The sequence below is a fragment of the Microtus pennsylvanicus genome, chromosome 2 (assembly GCF_037038515.1).
Source record: "Microtus pennsylvanicus isolate mMicPen1 chromosome 2, mMicPen1.hap1, whole genome shotgun sequence".
NCBI lineage: Eukaryota > Metazoa > Chordata > Mammalia > Rodentia > Cricetidae > Microtus > Microtus pennsylvanicus.
Genome location: NC_134580.1, coordinates 54,986,074 through 55,007,443, shown reverse-complemented (window position 1 = coordinate 55,007,443; position 21,370 = coordinate 54,986,074). Strand labels below are relative to the sequence as shown.

The 21,370-nt window shown below is 34.9% G+C and overlaps 1 protein-coding gene across 1 annotated transcript in view; it reads right to left on the bottom strand.

Annotated features, from left to right (window-relative positions):
• Csmd3 (CUB and Sushi multiple domains 3) overlaps nt 1-21,370 on the bottom strand; it is a 944,903-nt gene that overhangs the window by 458,646 nt on the left and 464,887 nt on the right. The window contains exon 13 of the mRNA XM_075961035.1: nt 14,099-14,211. Coding sequence (XP_075817150.1) covers nt 14,099-14,211 — 113 coding nt within the window. The remainder of the gene's footprint in view (nt 1-14,098; nt 14,212-21,370) is intronic.

Sequence of the window (21,370 nt, the reverse complement as noted above, 5' to 3'; positions counted from 1 at the left end):
ATTAAAAGAAGAGAAAAAAATTTCAGTTGTTATCAGTGTTCTTTAATGGACTTTGAGAGTGACAGCATATGTCCTGAGATAGCTTGAAATGTTAAAAGGAACTGCATGACTTCCTGATGTGTGTGCTAAGCAAGCATCTGACATCACCAACTGCATTTCTCCAGATGAGGTCACCTCACTATAATAAATCCTTTGTCTTTCAACCATTACTATTTGGACTTTCTTCAATAACAATGATTTCCTTTTTATTATATGCCCAATCATGAAATCATTATAAACACTAAGAAAACAATATACTATGCTTAAGTACTACCTAGATATAAGAAAATTAACAATTTTATTATATTGCTATAATTATGTAGCATTAAAAACTAAATTTAAAAGGTCCTATCATGATATACAACTATATAGAAAATATTTATCAATAAAGCCAATGTGATTAGTAAAGGCTTTACCTTTTCAAATAACATTATATTTAAGCACATAGCATAAGATACTTGAAGTTAAAAGTATAAAGAAATTTTAATAAAAACCACAAATGCATAATTTCACTGATATTTGAGTAAATATTGTAATTGTATACAATCCAATACAATTATTTTAAAATAAAAATAGAAGTGTAATTTTATAAGAATTTTCACGTATTTTTTTTGGTAGCAAGTAGCAGTGAAGAATTTTCACAACTTCTTGCTATTCAGCTAACAGAGGATTTATGTGGTGCTATCTGGATCTCTGTAAGTTCAAGGCCACCCTGGGCTACTGGAGATTGAATCAGTCTAAAGAAAAAATAAAGCCAAACAATGGGGGCTTACACTTTGAATTCCAGCTTTAGGGAGGTGGGGATGAGGAGTGACGTGACTGGGTGGAGAGAGGAGTATAATGCTTGAGGAGCCCAGAGCCCAGGATTTAGTCTGAGGTTTAGTAGAAAAAGCATTCAGTCTGAGGATTCGTGGAGATAGGAATTTGCCTCGCGTTGGTGTGAGGATTTGGTAGAGGTAAAAGCTCTCTCTAGTGACTGGTTTCTTTGCTTTGCTGATCTTTGCAGGTTTTTTATTATAAAGAGCAATTAGAATTTGCATTATAGATTTATAATCCCTCATCTGACCTCCAAGGGCACCTACATAAATGTTTTGTGTGTATACAAAACAGGCATGTACATACACCCAAATATATAAATTCTAAAAAAAATATTTCAAAAAGTAGCAGGGAACTTTACCCACAAAATAATTTAGAAAGAAAACCTTCAGGATTTATTAAAGAGTAATGAGTTGTCATAAAAGAAAATATTGTACAAGAGAATTTACTGTGTTATAAATATGATATGGCAGGGCAGTTTTATTAGAAAATGATGATCTGAACAATAACGGTACTAACAAACTAATGTCTATGCCTTGAAGAAAGTACCCAAATTAACCAGGAAAATAAATATCAGATGAATTAAGATGGCAGAAAACAGAGTCTGTAAACAATAAATGGAGATAAGTGTAAATTAACCCAAAACTTGTACAGTCTCACAACACTCTACTCCTCCAAATCAAATTCCCCAACCTTAACCTAGCACAGCCTTCCTTGCCCTCACTACACCATGTGTGGGGCGTAGCAAAGAAAATCCTCTCTAACCACTCCTCCTGCCCCCAGTCCCTTGCTTTATCCTACTCCAATAGGTATTCTCTGGGAACCCACAGTCCATGCCGGTTTAGGAATCAGGTAGTATAACTGGACATCCTCACTCTCCCTCCCCTAGTCTATGTACAATCCTCCAATCTCATTCCAAGCTCTGTAGCAGAATACTTGTGGCCTCTTCTCACTCTCTGGTCTCATTCTCAAGGAACTAAGAAGATCCTGGTGCAACACTTTACTCTCCTCCTGCATGTAGAACCTCTATCTCCTTATTCAACTAGTCTACTGCCATTCTTAAATGTCAGCTCCCAATACCTAGGAACACATTTTATCCAGAAGACCCAGTGACCACACCTACCTGGACCTCAAAAAATTACTACCAGCTACAACACTTTTCTAAGAATCAGAGGGACCAGCAGAATGCAAGGGGGGAAAAAAGCACCTATCCAACAAAGAAAACACAAGATATCAACACCTAGAACCACAATTGTCACAAACCCAGGTCCCTGAGATGCCATTCTCGAAACACAGTAACTGCAACGACAATATTTCTCCAGTGTTGCCCAGAAATCTACTATAGAAGGCCCTGATTATTGCAACAAAGGTGAAGCATGAGGCAAACCAATGTCTATACATTAAACACAAGGAAACCCAAGTCCACAAAAGTATCAGTATTTTAGCTTAAATCATATAGAGACCTCACATACCCAAAGTCAATACTGCTAATAGGCAAATAATCCATAGACAGAGTGAACAGAGAAATGCTGGAGATAAAATAAATTATAAACCAAATGAACTTCACAGATGTTTACAGACCATTTCACCCAAAATATAAAAGAATGTATCTTCTCAGCTTCTTGATGAACCTTCCCCCATAATTTACCATGTACTCAGACACCGAGTCAGTCTCAAGAGAAAGAAGAAAATTGCACCAACACCAGGCATTCTAGCAGCCTGCCATGGATTAAAGCTGAATAGGCTCAAGAACAAAAACCTTACGAGCTCGTGGAAACGGAGCAGCTCACCTCTGAGTTAAAAGTTGGTGAAATCTGACATGAGGAAGGAAATGAAAGAATTTCAGAATCGAATGCAAAGGAATAGACAACATGGCCAAAGTTACAACACAAAATGAGGGCTGTTCTGACAGGTAACTTCATAGTACCAAGTGTGTACATTTAAAACCTTGGAGAGATTAATACTAGCAACACAGCAGCTCTCCGGAAAGCTCTAGAACAAAAAGAAGACACCACACTCTAAAAGAATAGATGGCAATATATTTCAATATAATAGAAACAAGCAAACAAACAAACAAAAGAAGAATCAATGGAACAAAGACTTGGTTCTGTGCAAAAATCACTAAGATTGACAAACTTATCCAAATTAACTCAATGGATGAGATAACATATCCTAGTTAACAAAATTAAAAATGAAAAGGGCAACATAACATCAGACACTGAGAGAATACAGAGAATCATAAAAATATATTTTAAAAACTTGTACTCAACCATACTGGAAAATCTAAAAGAAATGGATATTTCCTTCAAAACAGAACACTTGCCAAAATTAAATCCAAACTAAACTAGTTTTATGATTCCAACAGACCTATAACTTCAATGAAATAGAAATTGTAATTAAAAGTCTTCCAACCAAAGAAAGTCCAGGATCAGATGGTTTTAGAACAGAATTCAACGAAAATTTCAAAGAAATGTTAATGCCAATACCTCTGAAATTATTCCACAAAACAGAAACAGAAGGAGCAGTGCACAAGTCTTTCAACAAGTGTCTGGTTATTCTAATGCCCAAGCCATATATAGAACCCACAAAAATGAGAATTACACATTTTTCCTTATGAAAATAGATTAAAAATATTCTCAGTGAAACTCTTGCAAACAAAAATTAAGCACCCAATGAAAGATTATCAGTTTGATCAAGCAGGCTTCATCCTTGAGATGCAGAGAGCCTTCAACATACTTAATCTATACCTGCAGTCTTCATATAAAAATACACAAAATCCATGTGTTCATCTCATTAAATGCAAAATAGATCTTTTACAAAATTGTTGGTAAAAGATACAGAGATTAAGAATACAAAGGGCATGTTTCCACATAATAAATGTATTTTAGAGCAAGCCCAGTTAGCATCAACTTAAAAGGAGAGAGACTCAAACAATTTCACTAAAATCAGGAACAAATCAAGGTTGTCCACTTCTCATCTACCTATTCATAATAGTACTTGTTGTAGTAGCTAAAGCAATAAGGCAACTGAAGGAGATAAAAAGAGATTGAAACAGGAAGAGAAGAAATCGAATTATCTTTATCAATAGATGATATGCTTTACATAAGTTACTCTAAAAACTACTGAGAGACTCCTAGAGCATGTAAACACCTTGTTATCCTTAGCCATCAGGGGAAAACAAAATTTCTTTGGGTTTTCATATTGCACCCTTTAGAAGGTCTAGGATCAATAAGTGACAGCTCATGATGGTGATGATGTGGAGTAAGAGAAACGTTCCTCTGTCACTGCTGGGAGTGGAAACTCATACAGCAATTATGGAAATCAGTGGGGCAGTTCCTCAGGAAGATGGGAATCAATATCCCTCAAGAAATAACAATACCACACTTGGGCATATAAGGAAAGGATGCTTCATCTGACCACATTCATTTGCTCAATTACATAAATTGCTGCTCTATTCATAATAGCCACGTATTTGAAACAACATACATATCATGTTCCTAAAACCAAAAATATATAAAGAAAATATGGCACATGTATATAATGAAGTATTATTCAGTCTAAAAGAACAAAGAAAATAATGAAATATGGAGGCAAATTGATTGCATAAGGAAAAACAAATCTAGAGTGAGATAGGCCAGATCTAGAAAGCTAAAGATGGTCTATATTCACTTATGTGTTATGAGATATTTGTACACTGTGTGAAGATCTATTTGCTGTGATTGGTGTAGTGGAAAGCTGAATGTCCAATAGCTATGCCGGAGGTATAGATGGGATTTCCAAAGAGAGAAAGAAGAGAAAAAGAATCTAGAAACATAGGAGACACAGAGAGATAAAGGAGGTAAAAGATGGAAGGAGGTAATGTCATGTGATAAATTGTAGCTTAATATAAATGAGTTACTCTATAAGAGCTCATTAGGAACAAGCCTAAGCTATAGGCCAAACTTTTCTAATTAATAAAACATCTTGGTGTTGCTTTTTGTGAACTGGAGACCCAATTGAAAGTCCAATTACTCTTATATGTGGATATTAGCTATAAAGTAAAAGACAACAAAGCTACAAATCCTTAGAAGCACAGAGGTGAGTTAAGGATTAAGGCACTGGGTAGTGGAGAGCAGATAGTTCCTCCTAGGGAAGTGGTTTAGAATACACAGTTATGGATGAATTGAAGGTGGTAAGAGATTAGAATGGGAGGATCAAGTGTGGAGAAAGAGGGAAGATGTATACAAAAAAAGGAATATGGGAGAAAATATCTAAAAGTTAAACACCATTTAAAGGTGATATAAAAAGCTAATATAGTAGAAGCTTTCTCACAGATGTACATCTTTGAAGCAATATAAAGGTAATCATGTAATAATGGGAGAGACAGTACCACACCCTCTCATCTCCTGTTACCTAGTGAAGCTTCTAGTACCAAACATTAATTATAACAAATTGAATTTTTGTCTAAATGAATTCCATTGGAATCTTCAAATGACTTAGGCTGTTGTCAATATTATAGCTAGCTCTTCAGAAATTGATGCTAACATCCAACTGCTAAAGGCAACACCTTACAACTTAATGAACATAGAGAAGTTGGCCATGTGCCTACAATAACACCTTCACCCTCCATGCTAATATCTTTGGTACAGGAAGTTATTGTGCACATTACCAAAGAGAAAACATAAACACCCACACAGTCACAGATTCTCTGATCTTCACCGGTGTCCTACCTGTAAAATATTCTAGTTCGGTGGTGGCACAAATTATGTGGGATTAAACAACCAATATTTCACTTGACTGAAGACCTATTCCATGGGATAGTACCCATATGTTAGACTGCGTGGCTTCATAAGAACTATAAAGATAAGCTAGAAAGCTTTGGTCAAACCAAGCTCTACCCGTCTAAAATAATTGTAGCAGTAAAATGACTACAAGTAATATTCTGCTTTATTCATAGATCAGTCAACATCTTGCTTAGCCTTCATCACGGAAGCTTCCTCCTGGAGCAGATGATAACAAATACAGTAGCCCACAGCTGGATGCTATGCAGAAAGGAGACATTGGAACATTCAGTCCTAAAGGGAGCATCTCAATTAAATCCTTCCCCTCAGGGCTCAGAGAAGTTTGTGGAAGAAAAAAAAAAAAGAATGTAACAGCCAGAATATATGTGGAATATTAAGGAAATAAGGCCTTCTATATCAACAAGAATAACACACGTATGAACTCATAGATTCAGGAAGGATACATGGGTCTGTGCTGTGCACCGCGCCCCTGTGTCTGTGCTCTGTGCACTGGCACCCAGTTCGCGAGCTTTGGGGGAAGGGGGCTGGAGGTTAAAATACACAGACACACACAGACAGAGAGACAGCGACAGGGGTCATCCTTGAATTCCCCAACAATGCCCCCTTTATTGTGTTCAGGGGCAGATTATATAGAGATAGCCATGCCCCAGCCAAACCCACCAGAAACCACTCTCCTGCCATCAGGAACTCCTGAAAGTCTCGTGCTCAGAGCAGCTGTAGGCACTCAGGTCAGGAGCTTACAAGAAATTCAGGATCTGGGGTCTCACTGCTCCCAACAGGTCTGCATTGTGTATACCAGAGAGGGTCCTTGAGTTGATAGGAAAAGTGGACACATGCCCCAATCTCTAAACCAGAAGCATTCTCCAGTTGGCAACAACTTGCATGTGAAATTTTATATATCTCCAAAGGAGTATCTCTGGGTAAACAATCTACTCCTAAGTGGAGGCTTCATGCCCAGAAAGAGGTGGACAACAGGAAGTAAACTCAAATGCATCTTGGAGGGTTCTTGTTTATAATGGCATGTCAGGGCTCTCCCCTTCTTTTTATTTCTAGTTTTATTTTATTCTTTCTTTTTGTCCTAACATCTTTTTGTGTATAAATTATGGCACCAATTTATTGTTTTTTGTGGAATTCCTGAATGTAGAAATGATTGGGTCTCTGCTTCATGTACCTCCTGTTGGGCTCTTTTCTGTTTGTTTTGGATATTTGTTTTTTTGTTACTTATGTGTCTGTTTTATTGTTTTTCTTATATTTTATTTCATGATTATTCCATAGAAGCCTATTATCTAATGAGAAAAAGAAAAGGGGTGGATCCAGAATGGATGGGTGGTAAAAAGGAGCCAGGAGGGGTTGAGGTGTGAAAAATGATAATCATAATATATTATGTAAGAAAAAATATTTTCAATAAAAAGAAACAAAACCTCATCACATATAAATCCAGGGGCCTTGAAAAACTGACAGTTGATTCCTAAAAACAACAATAATAGTTTATATAGAAAATAATAGAATTATTAATGTCAGTATAATATATAATAATAAAGATTATAAAACAGGCATTATTAATTTTTATGTGCCCTTGAAGTGCATACATTTGATTAAGATTACAATACTTTCTAAAAGTCACTGTGAAAGAGGAGAATCTGGTGGTTATATACCACCTGCCTCTCATTAAGTTTTCCAAGAAAAGAAAATTTATCTAGAAGTAACCTTGGGAGAGGGTTTAATGGGACTAAAGAGGCAAAGAGGGGAGCAGAGAAATATGTAGTGCTCAAAAAATCATAACAATAAAAAAGTAAAATTCTCTAAATTATGAGGAAAAAGAAGTTGACTTAATAAAAGTGATGTACTTGGATTTGCTGCCTATGATGCACATTCAAGACTGAGGAATATGGTGGTGAGATTTCTTTCATGAGGAATATATGGCTTCATTGTTCATTTTTAAAGAGAATATAAGCCAGATGGTGGTGGTGAATGCCTTTAATCCCAGCACTCAGGAGGCAGAGGCAGGTAGATCTCTGTGAGCTTGAGGCCAGCCTGATCTACAAAGCTAGTTCCAGGACAGGCTCCAAAGCTACAGAGAAACCCTGTCTCGAAAAACCAAAAAAAAAAAAAAAAAACAAGAAAAAAGAAAAGAAAGAATATAAACCCTGTGGTGAATTGTTTGGAGAGACTCTTGATTATTGTACTTGTGTCGAACCTACAACCTTATGCATGCTAAGCAAGAGCTCTATCACTTAATTATACATATATTACTTTTCTAATTTTCTGTTTTATTTAGACAGCGAGACAGCGCCTCACCGTGTAACACATGTAAACTTTGAAACCTTATGTGCTATCCTGTAGACCTGCCAGAGTTAAGGACGTGTACTACTAGATTTATACTTTTGTTTATATTTTTAGTATTAGACCTCATTTCAACAAGACCGACATTGAAAGGAAACTAACAAAAACCAGTAATTACTCTTGATATAAAGCAGAAAAATTTCCAAAACGATATAAATCAGGTGACTAATAAATCTATAAAAGCATAAACCCTATTATTATCAAAAATAACTACCTAGACCTTGATTAGGTATAAGATGAGAAACAATGCAAAATCATTAGTTTTCTGTTTTAGGTTTCGAAAATTGTCATGATTTTGTACTTCTGGAGAGAAGGAAATAGAGGATGTAAGAAATAATTATTTATTTTCTATTACTCATATAATTATCCTTACTTTTTACAGTTACAATATTTATTCTATTTATATTTGACAAAATTAAATACTCTATCATTTTTACTATCTTCATGAGTCTAAAGTTTTATATCTAACTTATTTTTTATCATAACTAAGGATAACTATAATTATAGCTGTTTAGTCTTCAACTCCATCACCTATGCTCTAAAAAGAAACACAATAAACTCGTTGGTTCTCTGGAGTGACCTTCAATATTTCCACCACCCTTCTCTAGGTGGAAATATTGATTTGTTGTTGGGACCTTAGAAGAGTAGACACTGCTTATATCTTCCCCTGGGAAGGAAGTTTACCAACAAATTTTATAGGAAACTTTCAGGTTAATTTATTTGAAGATAGAAGTCACCAGGTTCTAGTAATAACAAAAGTTATAAATATCCACCTTATTTTGAAAATAAGTCCATTCAAACAAAAGAAACTAACAACTTTACATATACTTACACAAGACCGCTTATTTCAGCTTCATAATCTTCATTGTTATAATAAAGTCAAAATTTAAACGACTATGTATTTAGTTTGAGCTCTGTCTTTTTTTTAGAATATTATGTATTTCTTGATAAGAATGCTACCTCTCTGGTTATATTAATCACAAAGAAACTAAAAACATTGTAGAGCATTATTATTTACAAAACAACCTCAAAAGAAAGGGGGAACAAAATCACAACAGTGTAAAGAAAAATACAAAAATAGAAAAGAATTGAAAAAAAATGAAAGAGATTAATAGGTGAATTTTTATAAATGTAAAATCTATATGTAAATATTTATAACATTTAAAACGACCCTAAGCACTATATACAACTTCTTCCAGGAAACCTCTTAAAATAGTAATGAAAATTTAAAGAATATTACTTTCATCACTAAGTACATCTTTTGTAGTAATGTTTTTTAATTATAATAAAAAACTTTGGGTTAAAGTCCTGTAACTGCATAATTGCCAGACTTTTGCTGTCAATCTATCTCATCACCAGCATGCGTCCCAATTACTAAAACTTTTGAAACTAAGCATACAGTTTCATCTCTCGTCTTCAGCTGATCACTGAGGCATCAAGACACTTCAAATCATAAAAATTAATGACTCTAAATATTTAAGAAAAACAGTCATCTTTAATGAAAATATTACATTTAAAATTATAGGTCATCCCACAAAACCAGCTGGCATCATCAAAATTTTAAGCACTCACCATTTACTTAAGTTAAAAGCTATTTCAAAATTGAAATGTATAAATAAATTTAAAATTCTGTTAAGATTTATGAAAATATAGTTTTTGAGGCCACAGTCTATAAACACACAATGTACTATAGTCAACCCACCAGAACTTTTAAAAATGCCTAAACCTGATTCAGACCAATTACTTTATCTGTAGTAAAGCTATAAAGTCATTTCCTTGAGAGGGTTATTGCAGTGATATTATGAGGTCATATTCATGCTTATCAAAGTATATAACCTTGTTATTGCCAGTTCTTGCTCTTGAAGAACGCTGCCATACAGCTAAATTGAAATGAGCCAGTTTCATGCCCATTTTCAAAGTTTTATTTTTCTTTTATTATATGGCAGCCACAATTTTCCCTCCCTCCACTCCTCCCAGTGCCTCTCCACCTCCCTGCTGAACATGGCAAAACATAAAATAGATTTTGCTGTTGGAATCGGGACAGGTGGGCATGGAAACAGAAAAGATCATTTGAGGTCCAGGGGTGAAGAGAGAGTGTGCTAGGAAAGACGACTGGAATTAGGGGATATTTGGGGACAATTTGGAATCTAGTACACTGAAAACTCCCGGGAATCTGCAAGAGTGACTAGCAAAGACTCCTTATAATGGGGAATGTGGAGCTTGAATCAGTTATCTTTTATGACCTGGGAAAGCTTCCCACAATGGGACTGGAATTACAATCCAGCCACCAAGTCTTCAGTTTGCAATCTATCCTGCCTAGAAGATGTCTTGGGATAATGGTGGCACAGAAATTATGGAGTGGCCAACAATTACTCATCCAACTTGAGGCTTTTGCCACAAAGGAAGCTCAGTCCTGACACTGCTTGGATGAGCAGGAACCAGAGGCTGGGCTGTCTAAAGCCAAAGAAGACAACCAAACAGGACTTGGAAAAGAATTGAACGAAATGTTTACTAATGATATTCTGCTATACTCGTGGAAAAGGGCTGGAAGATTTGTAGGAGTCAAGAACATCAATACTGCCCAAAGAATGAACTAATCGGGGCTCATAGAGGATCACAGAGACTGAAGGGACAACCACAGACCATGTATCTCTACATATACATTTTGGTTGTGTAGCTGGTTGTTCTTGTGGGACACATAACAGTGGGAGTTGGGCTTGTCTCTGACTCTTGTTCCAGTACCTGGGACCTATTCTCTCCTACTCGGATGCCTCCTCCAGTCTTGATATGTAGGTTTGTGCCTAGTCTTATTAATGCCTGATCTCTAAAATGAGATATTATGAGTTCTAGAATTCTGTAAACATTTCATTTAAAAAAATCAGGAAACTACAAGGAACATTTTAAAATATAGCCAACATTGGAAATGTGGTAGATTTTGTCATTTGGTTTGAGTTGTGCACACGGTGTGTGTCCATGTTATGATTTTGTGTATCTGCTGAGACAGAGGGAGATCATTAATTTAACTTGACATTTTTTGGTATTCCCCATGTTATCCACACTGATTAGCATCTGCAGAATCTGCTTCTAAAAATCTTTCAAGTTCACCTGGGACATAATATTCGATAATTGAAAACAGCATGGAGTAAGCCAAGTTAGACTCATGCCTCTATTCTGCTGCAGATCAATGAGTCATTGTGTTCATTCATTCATTCATCTTCCATTCATATATGCACAAATGGTGGCATGATCACATTTTCTGAGAATGGCTTCAGCTTTTGAACAAAGTTGAGTTCTTATTATTATAGCGCTTAAATCTTAGTAGTTTAATATGAAATATGAGTAACAGTTCTTACCTCTTGCAATTTTAATGCAATCTAATGAGTTAATTTAGGCACAAAGATTGGGATATCCAAGGAAATGGATAAATATTCATAATCCTTTGATGATTCTTTAGTCTTCTAAAATGAAGGTGAAAATATATCCCTAAAGTTACGAACTATTAGTAGAAACTAATATGGTTATTAGATAAAACTTTTTTATTTTATTACTTTGTTTGTTTGTTTGTTTTTGCTTCTTTTCTGGTTAATATTCAATGGAGATAGTGGCACTTCAAAAACAAAATTAAGGTATTTAAGACCACTGAGAAAGGTAAACATGAGAGATTTATTTTTTTCAGATGGCACTTCCAGTGTTGCATCCTGAATTATTGCTTCGGTATGCTATGGCCCAGTGTTTGCTGATGGGAATGCAGGGCCAGTAAGTTGTATTTCTTTTGTCTGATTATATAGTACTTGTTTCATAGCATATGTCAAAAATAACAAGCGGTCTATTGTGAAAGTAGATTTAAGGTAGACATTAAAAAATGTGACATGATTGAACTTTGTCCACAAACAAGAGTAGGTAAAATAATGGGCTAAAATTAGACACAACCATATAATGTATCCAAATACATATTGATGAGTTAAGATAATAAAATATAATTTGGTTAAATCAGGGTTTTGAGGAGAAAATGAAGGGAAAATAAGGAAGATCAGCATTGGCAATGAGTCTGATAGATTAGGAGAAAGAAGACAGAGATAAAGAAGAAAGAGAAGGTCAATTTTCAGGTACAGCTTCTTGAACTGATTTCAGATCTGTCCTGCCTATGGATATTTATACATCAATTCTTTGTATTTTTTGTTTGTTTGTTTTGTTTTGTTTTTTGTTTTTTAAAGACAGGGTTTCTCTGTAGCTTTGGAGCCTGTGCTGGAACTAACCCTTGTAGACCAGGCTGGCCTCAAACTCATAGACATCCGCCTGCCTCTGCCTCCCGAGTGCTGGGATTAAAGGCGTGCGCCACCACTGCCCAGCTATTCATCAATTCTTATATGATTTTTAGGTTCCATCACTGAATTATTATCTTATTGAAAGAGAGAGTCTCTGTTGGTTTTTAAATTCAAAGACATATTCAATAGTTCACATGAAAGAAGATCCGTGGAAGAACTTGTAAGCACTATTATTGAAACCAAGGAAAGGAGGATAAAATAACACTGACTTGAATTTCTTTACAATGTACTCTACCCTTGATTAGCAGTAAAGACAGGAACTGTAGACATGTCTGTAGAATCCCCTGCACCTACAACCTCAACCGGCATGTCAATAACTTTCTAGTTGAAGCACCACCATTAATGATTAATAGTTTCTGAGGTTTGAGCAACTATAGATTTTATGACAAATCTTTCACAGGGTTGAAGAAATGTTGAAAAATTACAGGAGTGCAAGGACACTTATTTCACTTTTCTGTTAAAAGAGGAAAGACAAATCAAGTAAATAGTTCCAGTAGAACCTGACTTGGTTTTGCAGCTGTAAATTTGTTTTATTTAATCAAAAAAATGTGCATTTTAATTGGAGCAGGAATGCATTTTAAACCACAGCCAAGTGAACCTCTTTTATTCAACTGACATCCATACAGATTTCCAGACCTCTTCGAATTAATATAGTACTAAATTTAGTCACAAGTAAAAAACACAGAATGAATGTGTCCTGTCTCCCAGACAACATCACGCGTTCATTTCATATGTCCAGATACAAAGGAATGACAGTGCTTAAAATGGGAAACTGATTGAAATTATATTTTTGCAAGTAAGAAAAAGAATTCACAGCCATTGTTAATTGGTAAGATGGAGAATAATTATTTTGCTACAATAGTAACAATGAACTCAAACTATGTAACATTCTGCCGGTCTCATTCACATGTACCTTCCTAGATTCAGATTTATTTTTATTTATTGGCATTTACGTTTTTCAGATAGAATTTCTCCTTTGTATATATATTTTCATTGTGTGTTTATGTTGAATTTAAAACAAACAATATGAGAGAAAATGTTTATAATTTTGAACTGCATTTGTCTATCATAAATGAAGCTAGAACAGGCTTCACATTCAAAAACAGCTGATTCTTATTCATGTCAACCCTAATGATGAGATGGCAGAAGTGATTTAAAAACAAATTAATGTCACTGACATATATAAAAGTGACTCTCAACACTAACATGATATATTAGAACTTATGGATTACTATATATATTCAGGTATTTTAAGAATTAATTCATTTACATATATATTTGAGTATTTAATAATAGCTGTTATTTGAAACAAATTATTAAAAGGGCATCAATTCACAGTCTTTTTTGTGAAAGTCAGGCAGTCCAGAATAATGAAGCATAGGATGAGGGTTTAGGTATAAAAAAATAGACAAATTGTAAAGGAAAGCTCATTTTATTTAAAGATATGTAATATGTCGACATCTACCATGAAAGAGAAAATAATTTTGGGGGGGCAAGGGGGATTCGAGACAGGGTTTTTCTGTAGCTTTGGTGCCGGTCCCGGAACTAGTTCTTGTAGACCAGGCTGACCTCGAACTCCCAGAGGTTTGTCTGCCCCTGCCTCCCGAGTGCTGGGATTAAAGGCATGCGCCACAAGTGCCCGGCTTGAGAAAATGATTTTTTAAAATACATTTTTTTCATGGAACTGTAGAAACCATATCTCCCTTTACTTTGCAGATGCAATTAAGCTTGGATTTAAATGTATTCTCTGACTCTATCGTGATAGCATATTTTCTACAGACCATCCATTCTTACCTTTGTAGTTAACCTTGAAGCCAACAGATCCAACACTCTCATCCGTTTGAAGATGCAGCCACATTTGACTTCTCATGCTCACTATCAGGTCTGGCACAAAGCTGCCAGTCAGCCTGAGAAAGAGATTGACAAAAGATGGAGAGATGGATCACTAAAGTACCCTTTGCATGCAAATTATGAGAAAGGTACCCATTATTGCTTTCTATATTGGAAGAAAGCAAAACTTCAAGCTTACAGGGCTGTGTGTGATGTAACGTGAGAGATAAACCACCCAGTTTAGTGATCAAACTTTGTAATTTAAAAATACCATTTCATGTGTTTAACTAGGTTAGATCTTTCATATCCCTGAGGTAAGATTACTAGAGCATCAGAGAGTTTTATGCTTCCTTTTGAACTAAAAAGGGAAAGTAGATCTATGATCTTTAAGCATTTTCATTCCTAATAAAAAATCTATAGCATTTTAATCTTCAAGTTCCATAGAATTTTGTTGCAGATGTTTTGAGAACTATTGAAGTGTTTTGCACACAACAAATCCCCAAGTGATATACCTTAACTCTGTAATACTCATATTGAATGCATGATGCTTTATATAATTACTCTCATGTTGGGTGTAGTGGATAGTTTTATGTCAACTTGACACAAGCTAAAATCAATTGCAACAGGAAACCTCAATTAAGAAAATGCCTCCAAAAGATCAGGTTGTAGGCAGGACTCTAAGACACTTTCCTAATCAGGGATTGAAGGGGGATGGTCCAACCCATTGCAGCGGGGCCAACCCTAGGGAGGTGGTCCTGGGTTCTACAAGAGAGCAGGGTGAGCAAGTCATGAGCAGCAAGTGAAAAAGCATCACTCTTTCATTGCTTTTGTAATGACTGCTGCCTGTAGGTCCCTACCCTGTTTGAGTTCCTGCCCTGACTTCCTTGATTATGAACTATGATGTGGAAGAGTAGAGGCAAACATTTCCTCCAAACTTTCTTTTGGTCATGGTTCATCATAGAAATAGTAATCCTAACTAAGACAATGCACACCTGTTTACACATGTTCTATTGTTAATGGTGTCATTTAAAGGAACATACTTCTTACCTGATGTAACATAACTGCCTCTACACATTAATGATGCACATTCAGTAATGTGCTGTTTTTGAACTATTGGAAAAAATCACTTCGTATTCCCTCTCATATTAAAAATGTATCATATAATTGAACAGAAGCCAAGGGTCAAGAAAGGATGAAATCAAATGAGTAAATCAGACATAGGGAGACGGGAGAAGACTCCATCAAGAATGCAAACTAGGGAAAGTAGGCTTTCTACAGAGTAAATATTTCTGCTTATTGATTTTCAATTTTATACTAAAAAGATAGTTTTTTTTTCAAAAGAGAAATAATAAAATTGCCTACTAAATGCTAAAACCACAAACATGGCTGCAACATTAGTTCAGGAAAGAAAATACAGTTTCCTTTCACAAAAAGGATTAGAAAAAAAAACAGGAGGGGACCATCCTCAGAGAAGACTATAAACACCATCTCCTGCCAGGTCTGTTAACTAATGAAGGCGAGGTTAGCATGGATGATCACTTGCTTGAACAGTCTGGAAATGACAGCGAGTAATCCTGCTCTAGAGATGCCTATCAAAACCACAAAGGTGGAAGTTTAAATACTACATCTTAAGTATAGCAGCATCAACAGTGCCCCTCCTGAGACAGTTTATGAAATTAATCATAGAGGAAGTCAATAAAATATTTTGATATAATTGTGAGTTACATATGCTTAGGAGGAATACCGAGATAGGGAAAGTATTGTGCTACATTAGATTGTATTACCTTTCTGCCTGTAAAAGAATTATAAATTTTATGATATAAAATCTTTATCTGTCTTGACACTGCTTACTTGATGTGTGTGTATATATATACATATGCACATATATTATATCTAAATGTATACTATCTTAATCTTTAAAGTTTCACAGACTTTCATTAAAATATTTGAATGCTGTACAAATAATAAAAACACATTGCTAAAATATATTTCTCCCAACTCACATTTAGCAAACAATTTGTCTGTCTGTCTCTCAATCTATCACTCTTAACAATAATATTTCTCATAGGAAATATTATTGAAGTAGCCTTTGTCTTGTGGATTTTCAGTGTGGTATAATGGAATTGTGGTGTGATACTGGCTATGGTGTCTTGAGGAAAGTTTGGAAATGAGTAAATCTTTACAAGAATGACAATTCAAACATAGATTCAGAACAGAAAGTAAATTGACTAAGTCTGAAATCTGTGTATGAGCCTAAATATATACAACACTTTTAGTTTTACTATATCCAGCATGCCAACCTTCTATGTTATGGTGGATATTTAAATTGTTTTTTTTTATTGCATTGCATTGTGTGTTTGCCAGTTCTGAACTGGGCAAATAGCCAAATCCTATAAAATGGTATATTGCCAGTTCACAAAGGATACCCATGGAGGGTCAATTGTACCCTTGCTCCTTACTCTCTGACGGATCTTGTATTTCTTGATCTCAGTTCACCCCCAATTAAGGGTACTACAACTCAAACTAATGAAACCTACACTTGAAATGAAAACACAAATATCAAACTCCCATGTGTCAGTCACATTAGATTTAGAAAATGATAGAATCATAAATCTCAGGTTTCTCTAGATGAATAGAGGATTTCTGAAGATTATTAACTTGTATAAAGTTACATGCCAGGAATGGCTTTTGTTCCTGGAGCCACCTGTATGATGTAGAAACAACAAAGAGATAAAAATATTTCTTCCAGTTCCTATGCTGCTTTAAGCCAGACACAGGACTCCATGATTTCATTTTCAGCTTGTCATAGAACAGGTAGAATTGTATTTTTGTCTGGATCAGGACAAGCTATCTATGCGACATGATTCTATCTGCCCCTTTAACGATAGAGTGAAGTTTAGTTTTCTTTGGTGAAGTCAGCTTAGCAGATTTAATATTGTGCACATTACATTCTGTTTTAATACATACTTAATAAGAAAACTGCTTCATTTTTTCTTTATTTTGTGGGGAAGATTCACTGTACTTGTATGTGATTTCATTTTAAATTGTATTTTCTCATCATTTGATCTCTCTCTTAAAACTTATCTTCGCATGCAACTTCAATAGATAATTCTTCTCAAAGGACTTGATTTAAGTTCCAGTTGTCGCAGCAGTTTGAACAATTTTGTCTCCAACTTCCATGCATGACACTAAAGAATGTTTGGGGCCTGAATCAAGATTCTTAGATCATTCATAAAAGGCTCTCAAATGGTTCTTCAAACAATTTTAATGCATGCTTTGAATTCACTGTTTGTGACTAAATGAACTTCAATCTACGTTTATTTATAAGCAGAGTGACCTCAGTGTGCGTCCATGCTGTGCTTTAAACCTCCTGGTTAGTCACTTTATGCAGAATAAAAGCATAAAAGCTCTACATAAATGCACTCAGAAATCTTCATTATGTTCTGAAATAGAAACTGAAATAAAGGCAGGATATATCAAATATCTATTAGGCTCAATGCCTGATCTTTATATTCACTCAAAGAATTTCGGTTATATCCATTAGGGAACAACAGCCTTTATACATCCTAGCAATTTTCTTTGTGTCATGTAAACATGGAACTATTGCTTTTTTATGAAAATGCATTCAATATTTTATCTTACAATGCTATGAAACGTAAGGCATCTGTTCACTGTGAAGTACCTACAATTCACTAGAGATAGTGGCTGCTGGTAAAATATTTTTTAAAATTCTGGGAACAGCATTTGACAATTACATTTCAGAAAGGATCAAGATCCTGAACGAAAAATATATCATTGGCACATTAATACAAGAAGAAAACTATAAATGTGGATTTGAAATCATTGCTGTCCATGGGCATCAGAAGTTCTAATTCACTTGCTATTTCAAAGTATAATGATTATCATCATTAAATTTGGTGGAGAAAATTTTGACACATGCATTGTGCTCTTTACCTATGGGGTTTTATACTTGTGAGTTTATTTAAATACTATTTCCATATTTTGTGGAAAATGTTTCTACTATAGTAAGAAAACAAGTATTTTTGAATAAAAATAAAAATGAAAGTGGCAACTAAAACATTTTAACACATTATTTGTGTGTAATAAATAAACACATAAACAAGCAAGCTCTAGGAAACTAGAATGAAATTATTGTTTTCCATTGAACTCAACAGTTGTTTTATAGTAGATGGACATAAAAATTAAAGAGAATGAAGCTCTAGTGAGCGGTTATTTTATAAAGTTAATATTTATGGTTAAAATCAAAATTGCATAGGACTTATTTTTATAGTTAAGCTAAATTATTCAGAGAACTGAAAGCATATATTTATCATGCTAGAAGGGACTTGGATGACATCATATTAATGAAGTCTTGTCTACAAAAAGTAATTTCTGCAGTGAGCTTTCTGTCTTCCTTCCTTCTTTCCTTCCTTCCTTCCTTCCTTCCTTCCTTCCTTCCTTCCTTCCTTCCTTCCTTCCTTTCTTCTTTCTCCTTCCTTCCCTCCCTTCCTCACTCTCTGTCTCTCTGTTCCTCCTCCTCCTCCTTCTTTTTCTTTCTTTTGTTTTTTGATGTTGTGATGATTAGAACTTGGTAAATTTATGAATTCTCAAAACTGGGTGTATATATTTGCATGTGTGCAGGTGCTTGTGTATTTGCACTTGTATACATGTTAATGGACTTGGAAGTCTGTAAGGTTAGGTGTTCATATACATATATGTGTGTGTGTGTGTGTGTACGCGCGTGTATGTGCATTGATCATGTGCTTTTCTGTATATGTTTTTAATGTGATTTATACCTTGATATGTGAGTGTGCATGTGTACATGCACATGTATATCAATAGGAGTTTATGTATATGTACTTATGAGCCATATACACTTGTGTAAGAGAATGTTCAAATATATTCATATGTGCATGATATTTCTATGTGTATTTGTGGATTTGTTTGTATGTGCATTTATATATTGAATTATGAATGTCAATTTGTGAATATACCAGTATTTTTGTGTGTATATATATATATATGCACATATATATTTATACGAAGTAAGCTTTTTTAATCGATAATGTTCCATCAATAGCTGCAGATGATTTAGTAAAATCCCGGTATTAGGAATGAAGATTGCCTCTTTCAAATTATTGATCAGGGGATTTTAAAAGACTCAAAATAATATCGAATATGTTATTTCCCCCTGTTTGCATCACAGAAGTTGAATTCTTGTCGCTATCACTAAAGACACTGTAACAAGAATTGGAGGATTGGACCTGGATATATCTTGAAAGCTTCCTATTCGAGAACTATCATTCATGGTACAAGAAAGTAGGAAGTGTACATGTTTCCAAAGAAATAAATCAGAACTACAGCCACAATGGAAAATACCCAATATGGCAAAAGTGCAACGGTGCTGGCACTGATATTTTGGTCATGGTCAAGAGTTGTTTGCCTGGATTTAGTGTCCACTCAACAGACTGGAAAATGCCAGTATTGGAAATTTAGCCAACTTTTTGTGGCTCAAGAGTCATAGATCTTATAGGAAACCTCCACACACTACTTTTCTAAACCAGCATAATTTCTAGCTGCACTCTAATTTTGTTTATAAACAAAGATAATTATAGCTCTCATCCCTCATCATAGACATTTATTATCAGAGAAGATCAAGACCATTACAGAAAACTACAGTGAAACAAAATGCCCAGAATAACAACCATGAGTGCACAGCCCCAGTGGATATAACTATAACATAACTCCTGTACCTAAGGCTCAGTGAACATCATGAAAGAGGGGGAAGGAAGATTTTAAGAGGCAAACAGATGACCAGGAAGTCTGCTATGAATTGGTGTCTCCTAGAAATAGTAGGAAACCTGCATCCATGATACCCTAACAGTATGGCTGTCTAAACTCCATCTAACCAATAACAATACTAATAGACATGTTATCATGGAAGGGGTAAATCTCATGGCCCCCCATCCCTAGACAAAGAACTACAGGCAATTAAGGAATGCTGAGAGTGTAAGATGAAGACTTCCCCAGAGGTAACTCCCTTAATTAGTTATCTAATTCTGAATGTTCTGCCCTGAAATCAAACTCACACAGCATCATTCAACAGAACCAGTAGGTTGTCTTTAAATTTCCATACATTTATACATATATGTAAAAATTAAGGAAAAAAAGGGCAGGGATTTTAGAGGAAGCAGTTTATAAGAAAAAAGATACTGGCATGGAGGGGGGAGTAAAAGTTACGTAAAGATTTTTAACTAAAGATTAAAAGAAATCAGTAAGTTATTCAATCAAAGGGATTTGGTGTTGAAACAGTCTTTTAAATGTAAACTCTGTCAGCCAAGTATCCAGTTTCTGTTAAATATCTTGGTTGTGATTACTGACAAAATTTTCTTTCTGTCCATTTTAATAGAGAAAAGAAATTTTATTTATCAGATATATAATTTGTTTTTAAGAAGAATTTTTTTCTGATGGTAGACAGAGGAAGGCAGGACAAAATATTTTTATATAAATATTTTAAATATTTAAGTTATATCTCAGGATAAGGAAAATGCAGGTGAAGCCCATGCACTGAACAAAACAGGGACAATAGAAACAGCATTGTGAAAAAAAAACTTATAAACATTTATTTCACCCTTCTATGAGTAGTGTTGAATGAAAATCTATGGTTTAGTGGTATAACTTTTTCAGATGATTACTCACTGGGAATATAAGAGCACATCCCATAGTTCTATTTTTCTCTATACAATCTTACACCAGCTAGCTGTCCTTATCCTCACTTTATTTAGAATTAGTTGTGAGTCTCTACTTGATATCACTTGATGACTCCGATATCATAGTTACCCCTTATCTACTCTACTTCTTGATCACATTCATTGAGTGCAAGATATTTAACAATACCTCCAGGCATGGCATCCAATAGAGAGGAAAATAGGATCTTCACTCCACCTAATAAAGTCTTTTTCTCCCATTCCTGACATCATTTTCCCCTTTGAAGTTCAAAATGGTACCAGCAATTCAAACCTTTGGAATCAACTATTACAGAGACTTAAGCAGCAGGCACAGAGACAAAGAGTTCCACATCAAGTCCTCTGTATATATATTATAATTTTAAGCCAAGTATTTTTCATGGAATTCCTAAGTGTTTGTGAAGTAGCAGGTTTCTAATTCATGTGCCTGCTCTTGGGACTCTTTTTCCTTTATTTTTGGGGGTTGTTTTGTCCAGGTTCAATATGTTAG